General features: G+C 40.0%; 1 protein-coding gene across 1 annotated transcript in view; it reads left to right on the top strand.

Moving 5' to 3' along the window:
• The window catches only part of MRC2 (mannose receptor C-type 2), a 323,383-nt gene that overhangs the window by 253,589 nt on the left and 54,840 nt on the right, over positions 1–14,954 (top strand). Inside the window, exon 23 of the mRNA XM_078779556.1 lies at positions 10,019–10,127. Coding sequence (XP_078635682.1) covers positions 10,019–10,127 — 109 coding nt within the window. The remainder of the gene's footprint in view (positions 1–10,018; positions 10,128–14,954) is intronic.

Here is a 14,954-nt window from a genome sequence, read left to right as displayed (position 1 = left end):
TGAAGGGGGGGAGGCATGTGAAGGGGGGGGGGGGGGTGGGAGAGGTATAAACATATGGACACTGCCAGGATTTCCAGGAAATAAGTTGGAATTTCAAACAAGGTGGATCTGGGGTGAATTAGTGGGGGTAGAAAAGATCAAGGTTATGGATGGGGGAAGATAAGAGATGGTGGTGAACAGCTGTTTTAAAGACCTGGAGGGAGGAGAGGGATTGAAGGGAGTGTGGGAGTTTGTTCCACAGGCGGGAGAAAAGAGGAATGAAAGAGTGAAGGTGAGCAGAGAGCCGAGATTTCGGCAGTTTAACCATCAGAGGGTTGCTGGCAGATCTTGTGCGACCTGTAGGAATATTTGGGGGACAGAGCACAGAGAGAGCTGGGGGAGCAAGGCCGGAGAGGAGTCGGTAGAAGACAGAAAGACCACCTACCTGCCTGCGGTGAGTGAGTGAAAGGCCCTCAGAGATAGCTTCATCGCGGGAGATTCCAATGATTTTGAAAGCTTTGGATTCAACAGCGTGAAGCCGAGCCAGGTGTGAGGCAGGAGCACCAGCCCATAGGGGAGAACAGTATTCCATTGAGCTGTGGATGAAAGCCTTGTAAGTGGTGAGGAGCTCAGGTGTGCCGAGGAAGGACTTCGCACGACGGAGGATGCCCAGTCGGCGACTGGCTTTGGAGGCCAGCTTGGAAATGTGGTTTTCCCAAGAAAGATCATGGCAGATAGTGAGACCCAAAAGCTTGAGTGACAGAACTTCTTGGAGAGGATTGTTGAGAAAGTAGATGGGAGGGTTGTCCAGTCGATCTTTTCGGAGAGACATAGTAAGAGAGTGAGATTTGGCAGTATTGAAAGACATGTTCCACTTGTTTGACCAGTCTGTGATTTTGTCCAGGTCTTCAGAGAGTGAGGAGGCTGCAGACTGCCGATCTGAGGGAAGAGGAATGGAGCGGCAGAGAGTGGAGTCATCAGCAAAGAGATAGAGAGGATTTTCCAGAGAGTCAGAGAGATCATTGATAAAGACCAGAAAAAGCACAGGGCCCAGCACACTTCCTTGGGGAACTCCAGCCTGAACAGGAAGGGGAGATGAGAGAAATCCATTCAGGGCCACACGTTGACTACGACCAGAGAGGAAGTCCGCAAGCCATGCATGGAGATTTCCATGGATACCATAGGAGGAGAGTTTGGTAAGCAGAGCTGGGTGCCAGACCGTATCAAAGGCCCTTGATATGTCAAGGGAGACAGCTCTGATTTCCTGTTTGGCATTGAGGACCTCCATCCATTGTTGAGACAGCAGAAGCAGCATGTCCAGAGTAGAGTGACCTGGTCTGAAACCAAATTGATGATCAGAGATCAAGCCATTGGAGAAGAGGAAAGATTTCATATCCGAAGCAATGATGGATTCCATGACTTTGCTGATAATTGGGAGCAGGCTGATTGGTCTGTAGTTGCAAGGATCTGTTTTTGCACCTTTTTTGTGTAAAGCGGTAATGTTAGCTGATTTCCAGGATGCTGGCAGATGACCTTGAGCAAAAGATAGGGTGAAAAGAACAGAGAGAGGGTGAGATAGAGCGGCAGAGCAGGATTTTAAGACCCGTGGGCTGATGCCGTCTGGTCCAGTTGCAGAATCAGAGTCGAGGTTTGACAAAAACTCCTCCACCTTGTCAGGAGAGAAGGACACAGAGTCCAGGAGCAGTTGGGTTCGACTGGGAAAGGTGGGAACAGAGAGAGATGGGTTTGGGACTAAGGATTTCGAGGCGAACACAGAGTTGAGGCATTCGGCTTTGTCACGTGCGATGTCAACTGTGTGGCCATTTGAGGTAAGGGAGGGGATGGAGGGGGAACAAACACCAGAAACGGATTTGACCAGACGCCACCAGGATTTGGAGGAAGGAGACAGGTTTGAGAGTTCATTCTTGAGTGAGGAGAGATAGTGCTTCCTGGCACTCCTGAGGGTAGACACACACTTGTTCCGAGCTTGGTGGAAGGAACTGAGATTTCCTTCAGTTGGATTAGCCTTCCAAGAGGCAAAGGCAAGTTGTTTCAGGGCAACTGCCTCACCACAAGATTCAGTGTACCATGGACGGGAGGAAGGGTAAGACAATTGAAGGCGAGATGGGATAAATCTGTGCATGAGAGAGATCAGTTTGCTTTGGAAGAATTCCCAGGAAGAATTGATGTCAGAGGCAGTGGAGATGGGAGACCAATCCAGACGATTGATGGCTGCTTGAAGACCGTCCCAGTCGGCCTGAGTGAAATGCCAGACTCGTCGACGCTGAGGAGGCTCTCTGAGAATGGCCAGAGAGATGTCCACTTTGACAAGCACATGATCAGAAGAACCGATTGGAGCAGAAGAAGAGCAGCAGACATTAGCAGGGAAGTTTGTCATAACCAAGTCTAGAAGAGAAGATACTCCATTGGCTGAGATCCGGGTCGGGAAATTGACAGATTGTGTCAATCCCAGTGAGTCACAGAAGTCCTTTGCTGAGGTGCCATGACTAGTGAGAGAGGAACCCACACCCAACCAGGTGGCATGATGACAGTTGAAGTCACCACATATGAGGAAGAGAGAGTTGGGATGAGTGGATAGAAGTTGGTCCATGTTGTCAGACATTGAAATGTAGATGGAGTCATCACTGTTTGGGGGACGGTACAGAACACATATGAACAAAAGGTGGGAGCGGAGAGGAAGCCGTAACCAGAGGTACTCCTGCGGGTGAGGAGGAAAGAGAGCAGTGCAAGGAGAGTGAGGAAGAGAGTTTTTGACAAAGATAGCCACCCCACCACCAGGCCGAGGCTCAGGTCTATCATACCGGAGGAGGGAGTAACCAGGAAGAGATATTAAGGAATCAGAGACATCTTGAAGGAGGAAAGTCTCTGTTAAGCAGATCAAGTCTGGATTGTCAGAAGCAACCTGTATGGAGAGATCAGTCAGGTTTGAGCGAAGGCCCCGGATGTTTGAGGTCCATACCGTTAATGAAGAGAGAGGGGGAGCATCGGGTACAGGACAGGGGAGGGGAGGAGTAGGGTAAGATGAAGGATGAGAGGGGGAGGTAGGGAGAGCAGTTGATAGTGTTTCAGATGTTGCAGAAGAGTTCCAAGAAAGGGAAGGATGAGGAGGATGAAAGGTTTGCTGGTGAAGGGATGCGGCACAGTGAGGGGTTGTTTGAGGGGGGGCAGAGGAAAGTAGAAGGTTTGGGGGGGTGGAGGTATGAGCTAGAAGGGAGACGAAGTGGGGAGGAGGCAGCTTGGAGGAGGAGGGGGGAGGAGAGAGAATTGGAGAGGAATGGTATGGGGGGAGAATTGAATGGGAGGGATTGGGGGGGAGTTTTGAAGGGCAGGAGTGAGGGGGGAGTTTAGGAGGGGAGGGGCAAGGGGGGAGTTTTGGAGGGAAGGGGAAAGGGGGGAGATCAGGAGTGGAGGGGCAAGGGGGGGGGATTAGGAGGGGAGGGGCAAAGGGGAAGTTTAGGAGGGGAAGGGCAAGGGGGGAGTTCAGGAGTGGAGGGGCAAGGGGGGAGTTTAAGAGTGGAGGGGCAAGGGGGAAGTTTCGGAGTGTAGGTGCAAGGGGGGGGATTTGGATGGGAGGGGCAAGAGGGGAGTTTAGAAAGTGGATGATTAATGAAAGACGAACATTGATAACAAATTGGGTTTGTTGTGATTTTCAAGTTAGCAATCCGGTTCAGGATGATGGAGGAGGGATGGAATGAATGTGAATTTAGACCATGTAGTGAGGGAGACGTATAAGATATTGAATTTCTTTTTTTTGAAGTGGAATGAGTTGGAGAGGAAATTGAGAAAAGCCTTTTAAATAGGAAGAAAAACAGCGTGTTGTAATATACCACTGAATAAAAAACAGAAGGGGAAAGGTTAAACATATTTAAAAATATTTAAACAGAACTATGAACAATCTTATATGCACAAAAATACCAACGGGGGGGAGAGCCGAGAGGGACCACCACGAGTCACGTGAACAGGGCAAACGGTGGATGGCAAGGAGATAATGGGGGTGGGCGAACAGCACACCTGGACAGAAAATACAGGATGAGACAACAGTACACGTGGAGAAAATAAAATAAATGTTTTTGGTTTTTTTTTTTTTTTTTTTTTTTTGGGGGGGGGGGGGGGGTGGGGATTTAGAACGTTAGACAGTATTATGTTCGGGGTAGAAGGGAAAAAACCAAGAGCCAAGCAAAACACACTTAAGTTAACAAAACACCGACGGGGGTACAACTACAGTACAAGGCCACACACGAGGAGCAGAACACGATTAATTAAATACGAGTTACAGGAAATTCAAACCAAAACTAACTATAATCAAACAATATCACATGGACGATAAAATAACGAATTGAAATTTGACAATCTATCTGGGGAAATGGGGGAGAAACACGTGGTCGAAGAACGAACGAACGAATAAGAAAGAATAAACGAATGAGCACAGAGAAGGTAATGTCTTTTTTTTTTTCTTTTTTTTTGAGTTGAGATTTACAAAAGGAAGTAGGCTTTGGGGTGGAAAGACTGCGAAAACAGAGAACGAAAGTTATTGGATCACAAACGACAGGCGCTGAGAGAAAAACAAAGCCTCAAGGTTGTACAGTGTACACTGTACAGGGCCTCGAGACGACACGAATTAACGCGATTTTCAATACAGGTATGAAAGATTTGCACCGAAAATCTTTGACGGGACAATATACGTACATACACCATAAAAGAAATACAGTTATAACGAAAATACAAATTGGAACAATGACTTAACTTCGATTTCGATGGAGAGCGTGGAGACCTGCGAAAAAACGAACCGTCGCCAGCAAGACCGGAAACGGAAGTCAAGTGTTCATAGAAAATCGGTTATTAGAAAGAGAAAATGTGTGTGTTCATAGAAAATCTATTATTAGAAAGAGAAAATGTGTGTGTTCATAGAAAATCTATTAGTAGAAAGAGATAATCTGTGTGTTCATAGAAAATCTATTATTAGAAAGAGAAAATCTGTTATTAGAAAAAGAAAATCTGTGTGTTCATAGAAAATGTGTTATTAGAAAGAGACAATCCGTTATTAGAAAGAGAAAATGTGTGTGTTCATAGAAAATCTGTTATTAGAAAGAGAAAATGTGTGTGTTCATAGAAAATGTGTTATTAGAAAGAGAAAATGTGTGTGTTCATAGAAAATCTGTTATTAGAAAAAGAAAATCTGTGTGTTCATAGAAAATGTGTTATTAGAAAGAGACAATCCGTTATTAGAAAGAGAAAATCTGTTATTAGAAAGAGAAAATGTGTGTGTTCATAGAAAATGTGTTATTAGAAAGAGAAAATGTGTGTGTTCATAGAAAATCTGTTATTAGAAAGATAAAATGTGTGTGTTCATAGAAAATGTGTTATTAGAAAGAGACAATCCGTTATTAGAAAGAGAAAATCTGTTATTAGAAAGAGAAAATGTTTGTGTTCATAGAAAATCTGTTATTAGAAAGAGAAAATGTGTGTGTTCATAGAAAATGTGTGTGTTCATAGAAAATCTGTTATTAGAAAGAGAAAATGTGTGTGTTCATAGAAAATGTGTGTGTTCATAGAAAATGTGTGTGTTCATAGAAAATGTGTGTGTTCATAGAAAATGTGTTATTAGAAAGAGAAAATCTGTCATTAGAAAGATAAAATGTGTTATTAGAAAGGGGAAATGTGTTATTAGAAAGATAAAATGTGTTATTAGAAAGGGAAAATCTGTTATTAGAAAGGGAAAATGTGTTATTAGAAAGGGAAAATGTGTTATTAGAAAGATAAAATGTGTTATTAGAAAGATAAAATCTGTCATTAGAAAGATAAAATGTGTTATTAGAAAGATAACATCTGTTATTAGAAAGAGAAAATGTGTTATTAGAAAGATAAAATGTGTTATTAGAAAGGGAAAATCTGTTATTAGAAAGGGAAAATCTGTTATTAGAAAGGGAAAATGTGTTATTAGAAAGAGAAAATCTGTCATTATAAAGAGAAAATGTGTTATTAGAAAGATAAAATGTGTTATTAGAAAGACAAAATGTGTTATTAGAAAGATAAAATCTGTGTGTTCATTGAAAATGTGTTATTAGAAAGATAAAATCTGTCATTAGAAAGATAAAATGTGTTATTAGAAAGATAACATCTGTCATTATAAAGAGAACATCTATTATTAGAAAGATAAAATGTGTTATTAGAAAGATAAAATGTGTTATTAGAAAGATAAAATGTGTTATTAGAAAGAGAAAATGTGTTATTAGAAAGATAAAATGTGTTATTAGAAAGAGAAAATGTGTTATTAGAAAGATAAAATGTGTTATTAGAAATATAAAATGTGTTATTAGAAAGAGAAAATGTGTTATTAGAAAGATAAAATGTGTTATTAGAAAGAGAAAATGTGTTATTAGAAAGATAAAATGTGTTATTAGAAATATAAAATGTGTTATTAGAAAGAGAAAATGTGTTATTAGAAAGATAAAATGTGTTATTAGAAATATAAAATGTGTTATTAGAAAGAGAAAATCTGTCATTATAAAGAGAACATCTATTATTAGAAAGATAAAATGTGTTATTAGAAAGATAAAATGTGTTATTAGAAAGATAAAATGTGTTATTAGAAAGAGAAAATGTGTTATTAGAAAGATAAAATGTGTTTTTAGAAAGAGAAAATGTGTTATTAGAAAGATAAAATGTGTTATTAGAAAGATAAAATGTGTTATTAGAAAGATAAAATGTGTTATTAGAAAGATAAAATGTGTTATTAGAAAGAGAAAATCTGTCATTAGAAAGATAAAATGTGTTATTAGAAAGAGAAAATCTGTCATTAGAAAGATAAAATGTGTTATTAGAAAGATAAAATCTGTGTGTTCATCGAAAATGTGTTCTTAGAAAGATAAAATCTGTCATTAGAAAGATAAAATGTGTTATTAGAAAGATAACATCTGTTATTAGAAAGATAAAATGTGTTATTAGAAAGAGAAAATGTGTTATTATAAAGGGAAAATGTGTTATTAGAAAGATAAAATGTGTTATTAGAAAGATAAAATCTGTCATTAGAAAGATAACATCTGTTATTAGAAAGATAAAATGTGTTATTAGAAAGAGAAAATGTGTTATTAGAAAGATAAAATGTGTTATTAGAAAGGGAAAATGTGTTATTAGAAAGGGAAAATCTGTTATTAGAAAGGGAAAATGTGTTATTAGAAAGATAAAATGTGTTATTAGAAAGATAAAATCTGTGTGTTCATTGAAAATGTGTTATTAGAAAGAGAAAATGTGTTATTAGAAAGATAAAATGTGTTATTAGAAAGATAAAATGTGTTATTAGAAAGATAAAATGTGTTATTAGAAAGATAAAATGTGTTTTTAGAAAGAGAAAATCTGTCATTATAAAGAGAACATCTATTATTAGAAAGATAAAATGTGTTATTAGAAAGATAAAATGTGTTATTAGAAAGATAAAATGTGTTATTAGAAAGATAAAATCTGTGTGTTCATTGAAAATGTGTTATTAGAAAGATAAAATGTGTTATTAGAAAGATAAAATGTGTTATTAGAAAGATAAAATGTGTTATTAGAAAGATAAAATCTGTGTGTTCATTGAAAATGTGTTATTAGAAAGAGAAAATCTGTTATTAGAAAGATAAAATGTGTTATTAGAAAGATAAAATGTGTTATTAGAAAGATAAAATGTGTTATTAGAAAGATAAAATGTGTTATTAGAAAGGGAAATGTGTTATTAGAAAGATAAAATGTGTTATTAGAAAGAGAAAATGTGTTATTAGAAAGATAAAATGTGTTATTAAAAAGATAAAATCTGTGTGTTCATTGAAAATCTGTCATTTGAAAGATAAAATGTGTTATTAGAAAGATAACATCTGTTATTAGAAAGATAAAATGTGTTATTAGAAAGAGAAAATGTGTTATTAGAAAGATAAAATGTGTTATTAGAAAGGGAAAATGTGTTATTAGAAAGATAAAATGTGTTATTAGAAAGGGAAAATCTGTTATTAGAAAGATAAAATGTGTTATTAGAAAGGGAAAATGTGTTATTAGAAAGATAAAATGTGTTATTAGAAAGAGAAAATGTGTTATTAGAAAGATAAAATGTGTTATTAGAAAGATAAAATGTGTTATTAGAAAGAGAAAATGTGTTATTATAAAGAGAACATCTGTTATTAGAAAGATAAAATGTGTTATTAGAAAGATAAAATGTGTTATTAGAAAGATAAAATGTGTTATTAGAAAGATAAAATGTGTTATTAGAAAGATAAAATGTGTTATTAGAAAGATAAAATGTGTTATTAGAAAGAGAAAATGTGTTATTAGAAAGAGAAAATGTGTTATTAGAAAGATAAAATGTGTTATTAGAAAGATAAAATGTGTTATTAGAAAGATAAAATGTGTTATTAGAAAGATAAAATGTGTCATTAGAAAGAGAAAATCTGTTATTAGAAAGATAAAATGTGTCATTAGAAAGAGAAAATCTGTTATTAGAAAGATAAAATGTGTTATTAGAAAGATAAAATGTGTTATTAGAAAGAGAAAATGTGTTATTAGAAAGATAAAATGTGTTATTAGAAAGATAAAATGTGTCATTAGAAAGAGAAAATCTGTTATTAGAAAGATAAAATGTGTTATTAGAAAGGGAAATGTGTTATTAGAAAGATAAAATGTGTCATTAGAAAGAGAAAATCTGTTATTAGAAAGATAAAATGTGTTATTAGAAAGGGAAATGTGTTATTAGAAAGATAAAATGTGTTATTAGAAAGAGAAAATGTGTTATTAGAAAGATAAAATGTGTTATTAGAAAGATAAAATGTGTCATTAGAAAGAGAAAATCTGTTATTAGAAAGATAAAATGTGTTATTAGAAAGGGAAATGTGTTATTAGAAAGATAAAATGAGTTATTAGAAAGAGAAAATGTGTTATTAGAAAGATAAAATGTGTTATTAGAAAGATAAAATGTGTTATTAGAAAGATAAAATGTGTTACTAGAAAGATAAAATGTGTTATTAGAAAGAGAAAATCTGGTATTGGAAAGAGAAAATCTGGTATTAGAAAGATAAAATGTGTTATTAGAAAGATAAAATGTGTTATTAGAAAGATAAAATGTGTTATTAGAAAGATAAAATCTGTGTGTTCATTGATAATGTGTTATTAGAAAGATAAAATGTGTTATTAGAAAGATAAAATGTGTTATTAGAAAGATAAAATGTGTTATTAGAAAGATAAAATGTGTTATTAGAAAGATAAAATCTGTGTGTTCATTGAAAATGTGTTATTAGAAAGAGAAAATCTGGTATTGGAAAGAGAAAATCTGGTATTAGAAAGATAAAATGTGTTATTAGAAAGATAAAATGTGTTATTAGAAAGATAAAATGTGTTATTAGAAAGATTAAATCTGTGTGTTCATTGATAATGTGTTATTAGAAAGATAAAATGTGTTATTAGAAAGATAAAATGTGTTATTAGAAAGATAAAATGTGTTATTAGAAAGATAAAATGTGTTATTAGAAAGATAAAATCTGTGTGTTCATTGAAAATGTGTTGTGGGAGAAAATCTTTTATGAAGTTTGTCATTGAAAATTATTTGATCAATTAAAGGTGACCGTCTTCAATCACTCATAACAGCAAATGTATTGAAATGTGCATGGGTAGCGATGGCAACCCCCCTGGTGTATTTTTGTCAATGTGCATACGCCATAGCAGAGTATATAATTTGTAAATGAGCGCACATGGACTTCGTTTTTTTTTTTTTTTTTTTTTAAATTCTTTTTTCACCTGCCGTTTATAATTATATTTTCATTTGGTTATTCCATGCATTCAAGTATCACCCACCACTGCAGAGGATTTGAGGTGCGGACACTTAAGGAAAATAATTTTCAATGCAAATGCACAATTTTTACAAGTTTATTTAACTATTTATAACATGAAATGGGATTTTGTTTTTTTTGTAAACGGAAAATCGCTGCCTCTACCCTAGCTTGGAAGTATTTGGTGAAACTTTCTTATTGTTTTTTCATTTTCACGGTGTATTTCGCAGGAACACTGTGCCATGGTATGGAATGGCCCACCGGCGACATTCACCGGCAAGTGGGATGACCGTGCTTGCAACCAGGAAAAGCACGCCTTCATCTGCCAGTTATACAAAAGTGAGAATTCCTTTTGGACAATATTCCACAAATTTAACTTGAAATCAATAAGGAAATTCAGGTTTGCTATACAGAAGTAGATTTTTCAAAGTGATGACATCTGATGTGAGCACATACATGTAACTGAGTTACCATGGGCTCTTGATGTAAACATGCAATGAGATACTCGAACAAGGTTGTAATGCAGGGAATTTTATTTTTCAAGAATCAAGGAAATGTGATTTAATACAACGGGGTTATAACTCGATATAACAGATATACAATGGGGAAATATAGTACAAATACTGAATGGCAATTACCAACTGTTACCACTCACTGCCTTTAACTATTTGGGAAGGGATGACCAAGAAATAGGATGACCAGGAGGTACGCACATTCGCTTCGAAGCCGTCTAGCCTGGGTTCGCATCCCGACCCAGGTATAAACTGTCATCCCAGTGTTTCACAGGCAAGGTGATTCATCAATGGGTGTGCCTTCCTCGGATGGACGTCAAACTGGGCGTTACATATCTGCTGACATTAGTCGGTGGATTTTAAAACATCCCACGGTGTCCTTCACGAAGAGGGGTCAAGCTATCGTTGGCACCCTGAACATTTTACAAATTCCTTCCCTTACCAGTAGAGGCCATTGCATCAACCGCACAACCACACCCGCAGCCAATGATGCTACCCCCACAGCATTGTGCTGCATGAGAAAGAAAAATAACCATGTACAACCACCCAACATACAATTATTTCAACATTAGAGGACACCGGCATCACATGTACATCGGAGGACACCTGTATTTTTTTTTTTTTTTGTATACAAGATCGAGGCTCGTGAAAGAGCTAACATTAATCACACAAAAGGTCAAACCGACACAAACCAACACATAAAACACAAAATAAGGGGAGTGGTAGACAAGATGGGGAGAGAAGGGGAAGGACACAAACACAACATTTGAGAGCGGGGACATCGAGAGAACTGTGGGAGGAAGAGGGCTTGGGGGGAGGTGGGAGAGGTATAAAACATATGGACACTGCAAGGACTTCCAGGAAAGAAGTTGGAATTTCGAAAAAGTGTATCTGGGGTGAATTAGCGGGGGTAGAAAAGATCAAGGTTTTGGTTGGGGGAAGATAAGAGACGGTGGTGAACGTCTGTTTTAAAGACCTGGAGGGTGGAGTGGGATTGAAGAGAGTGAGGGAGGTTGTTCCAGAGGTGGGAGAAAAGAGGAATGAAGGCGTGAAGGTGAGCAGAAAGTCTTGATTTTGGCAGTTTAACCATAAGAGGGTTGCAGGCAGATCTTGTGCGACCTGTAGGAATATTTGGGGGACAGAGCCCAGAGAGGGCTGGGGGGGCAAGGCCAGAGAGGAGTCGGTAGAAGACGGAAAGACCACCAATCTGCCTGCGGTGAGTGAGTGAAAGGCCCTTGGAGTTAGCTTCATCGCGGGAGATTCCAATGATTCTGAACGCTTTGGTTTCAACAGCGTGAAGACGGGCTAGGTGTGAGGCAGGAGCACCGGACCAGAGGGGAGAGCAGTATTCCATAGAGCTGCGGATGAAAGCCTTGTATGTGGTGAGGAGCTCAGGTGTGCCAAGGAAGGACTTCGCACGACGGAGGATGCCCAGTCGGCGACTGGCTTTGGAGGCCAGATTTGAAATGTGGTTTTCCCAGGAAAGATCATGGCAAATAGTGAGACCCAAAAGCTTGAGTGACAGAACTTCTTGGAGAGGATTATTCAGAAAGTGGATGGGAGGGTTTTCCAGTCGGTCTTTTCGGAGAGACATCGTAAGAGTGTGAGATTTATCAGGATTGAAAGACATGTTCCATTTGTTTGCCCAGTCTGTGATTTTGTCCAGGTCTGCAGAGAGTGAGGAGGCTGCAGACTGCCGATCTGAGGGATGAGGAATGGAGCGACAGAGAGTAGAGTCGTCAGCAAAGAGATAGAGAGGATTTTCAAGAGAGTCAGAGAGATCATTGATGAAGACCAGAAAAAGCACAGGGCCCAGAACACTACCTTGGGGAACTCCAGCCTGAACAGGAAGAGGTGATGAGAGAAACCCATTCAGGGCCACACGTTGACTACGACCAGAGGAAGTCCGCCAGCCATGCATAGAGGTTTCCATGGATACCAAAGGAGGAAAGTTTGGTGAGCAGAACAGGGTGCCAGACCGTATCGAAGGCACGTGAAATGTCAAGGGAGACAGCTCTAATTTCCTGTTTGGCGTTGAGGACCTCCATCCATTGTTGAGAAAGCAGAAGCAGCATGTCCAGAGTAGAGTGACCAGATCTGAAACCAAATTGATGATCAGAGATCAAGCCATTGGAGAAGAGGAAAGATTTCATATCTGAAGCAATGATGAATTCCATGACTTTGCTGATAATTGGGAGAAGGCTGATTGGTCTGTAGTTGCTGGGATCTATTTTTGCACCTTTTTTGTGCAAAGCGGTGATGTTGGCTGATTTCCAAGCAGATGGCAGATGACCTTGAGCAAAAGAGAGGGTGAAGAGAACAGAAAGAGGGAGTGAAAGAGCGGAAGAACATGATTTTAGGACCCGTGGGCTGATGCCGTCAGGACCAGTTGCAGAATCAGAGTCGAGGGTTGACAGAAACTTTTCCACCTTCTCAGGAGGAAAGGACACAGAGTCCAGGAGCAGCTGGGTACGACTGGGTATGGTGGGTACAGAGAGGGATGGGTTTGGGACACAAGATTTAGAGGCAAACACAGAGTTGAGGCATTCAGCCTTTTCACGTGCGGAGTCAGCCGTTAAGCCGTTTGAGGTGAGGGAGGGGATGGAGGGGGAACAAACACCAGAAACAGATTTGACCAGACGCCACCAGGATTTGGAAGAGGGAGACAGATAAGAGAGTTCGGTCTTGAGAACGGTGAGATATTGTTTCCTGGCTCTCCTGAGGGTGGACACACACTTGTTTCGGGCTTTGTGAAAGGAAATGAGATTTCCTTCCATTGGATTTGCTTTCCAGGAGACGAAAGCAAGTTGTTTCAGGGCAACAGCCTCACCACAAGATTCCGTGTACCATGGGCGGGAGGAAGGGTATGACAACTGAAGACGAGATGGGATAAATCTGTGCATGAGAGAGAGCAATTTACTTTGAAAGAATTCCCAGGATGAGTTGATGTCAGAGGCGGTAGAGATGGGAGACCAGTCCAGATGATTGATGGCTGCTTGAAGACCGTGCCAGTTGGCCTGAGTGAAATGCCAGACTCGTCGTCGCTGAGGAGGCTCTCTGAGAATGGTCAGAGAGATGTCCACTTTGACAAGCACATGATCAGATGAGCCGATTGGAGCAGAAGAAGAGCAGCACACATTTTCAGGGAAGTTTGTCATAACCAAATCCAGAAGAGAAGATGCTCCGTTGACTGAGATCCGGGTCGGGAAATTGACAGATTGTGTCAGTCCCAGTGAGTCGCAGAAGTCCTTTGCTGAAGAGCCATGGCTGGTGAGAGAGGTACCCACACCCAGCCAACTGGCATGATGACAATTGAAATCACCACATATGAGGAAGAGAGAGTTGGGATGGGTAGATAGAAGTTGGTCCATATTATCAGACAGCGAGATGTAGATGGAGTCATCGCTGTTTGGTGGACGGTACAACACACATATGAACAAAAGGTGGGAGCGAAGGGGAAGCCGTAGCCAAAGGTATTCCTGGGGGTGAGGTGGAGAGAGGGCAGTGGAGAGCGAGTGAGGAAGAGAGTTTTTTATAAAGATAGCAACCCCACCTCCAGGACGAGGCTCAGGTCTATCATACCGGAGGAGGGAGTAACCTGGGAGAGATACCAAGGCATCAGAGACATCATGAAGGAGGAAAGTTTCTGTTAAGCAGATCACATCTGGTTTGTCAGAAGCAACCTGTATGGAGAGATCAGTCAAGTTTGAGCGAAGGCCCCGGATGTTTGAGGTCCATACCGTTAATGAAGAGGAAGGGGGAGCATCGGGTCTAGAACAGGGGGGGGGGGAGGGGTAGGGTAAGATGTGGAAGAGGAGGAAGAGGTAGGGAGAGCTGTTGAAGGTGTGTCAGAGATTTCAGAGATTTCAGAATAGCTTGGAGAAAGGGAAGAATGGGGCGGACAAAAGGTTTGATGGAGATTGGGTGAGGCACAGTGAGGTGTTATTTGAGGAGGGGGAAGAGCGAGGCAGAAGGTTGGGGGAGATGAAGGTGAAAGTTGGAAGGGGGAAGAAGCAGGGAGGATGCTTTGAGGAGGAGGGGTGAGAGGGGAGTCTAGGAGGGGAGGAGCGAGGGAGAGTCTCGGAGGGGAGGGGTGTGGGGGGAGTTTATGAGGGAGGGGAGGGAAGGGGCTAGGGGGGAGATTTGAAAGGGATGGGTGATGGGGAGGATTTGGAGGGGAGGGGTGAGATTGGATTTTGAAAAGTGTACGATTCATGGGAAACGAACATTTTATGCAAAATGAGTTTGAGACCTTCGAGTCAAAAATACGTTTGAGGACACTGAAGGAGGGGTGGAGTTCTGGATAGTTTAGGGAATGTAGAAAGGAGGAACTGTAAGAGATGGTATTGAAGGAGTCCAAGCTCCAGCAGAATACGGACAAAAGGATGGCAAGACACAAACCCGTCCGAGAAGATATTTATTCGTAAAACCAACTCGGGAACACTGAAACACTGAAAAGCCCGTTTATCGGGCTGCATTATAAAGCACAACCCGAAACCGAAACCGAAAGCCATGCCTCTCAAGCGAGGCGTGCTTCGGTGGTCACGTGATCCACAGGTGTAGCTGATTATACCCGCACGCACGGCACGCTTTGGCGGTCACGTGACCAGCCACTCTGGCGCCGTGGATCCCGCCGGTGACGTCACCGGCTGGA

Source organism: Myxine glutinosa, chromosome 6 (genome assembly GCF_964187855.1).
Source record: "Myxine glutinosa chromosome 6, kmMyxGlut1.1, whole genome shotgun sequence".
Lineage (NCBI taxonomy): Eukaryota > Metazoa > Chordata > Myxini > Myxiniformes > Myxinidae > Myxine > Myxine glutinosa.
This window is presented reverse-complemented; position numbering and strand designations above follow the sequence as displayed.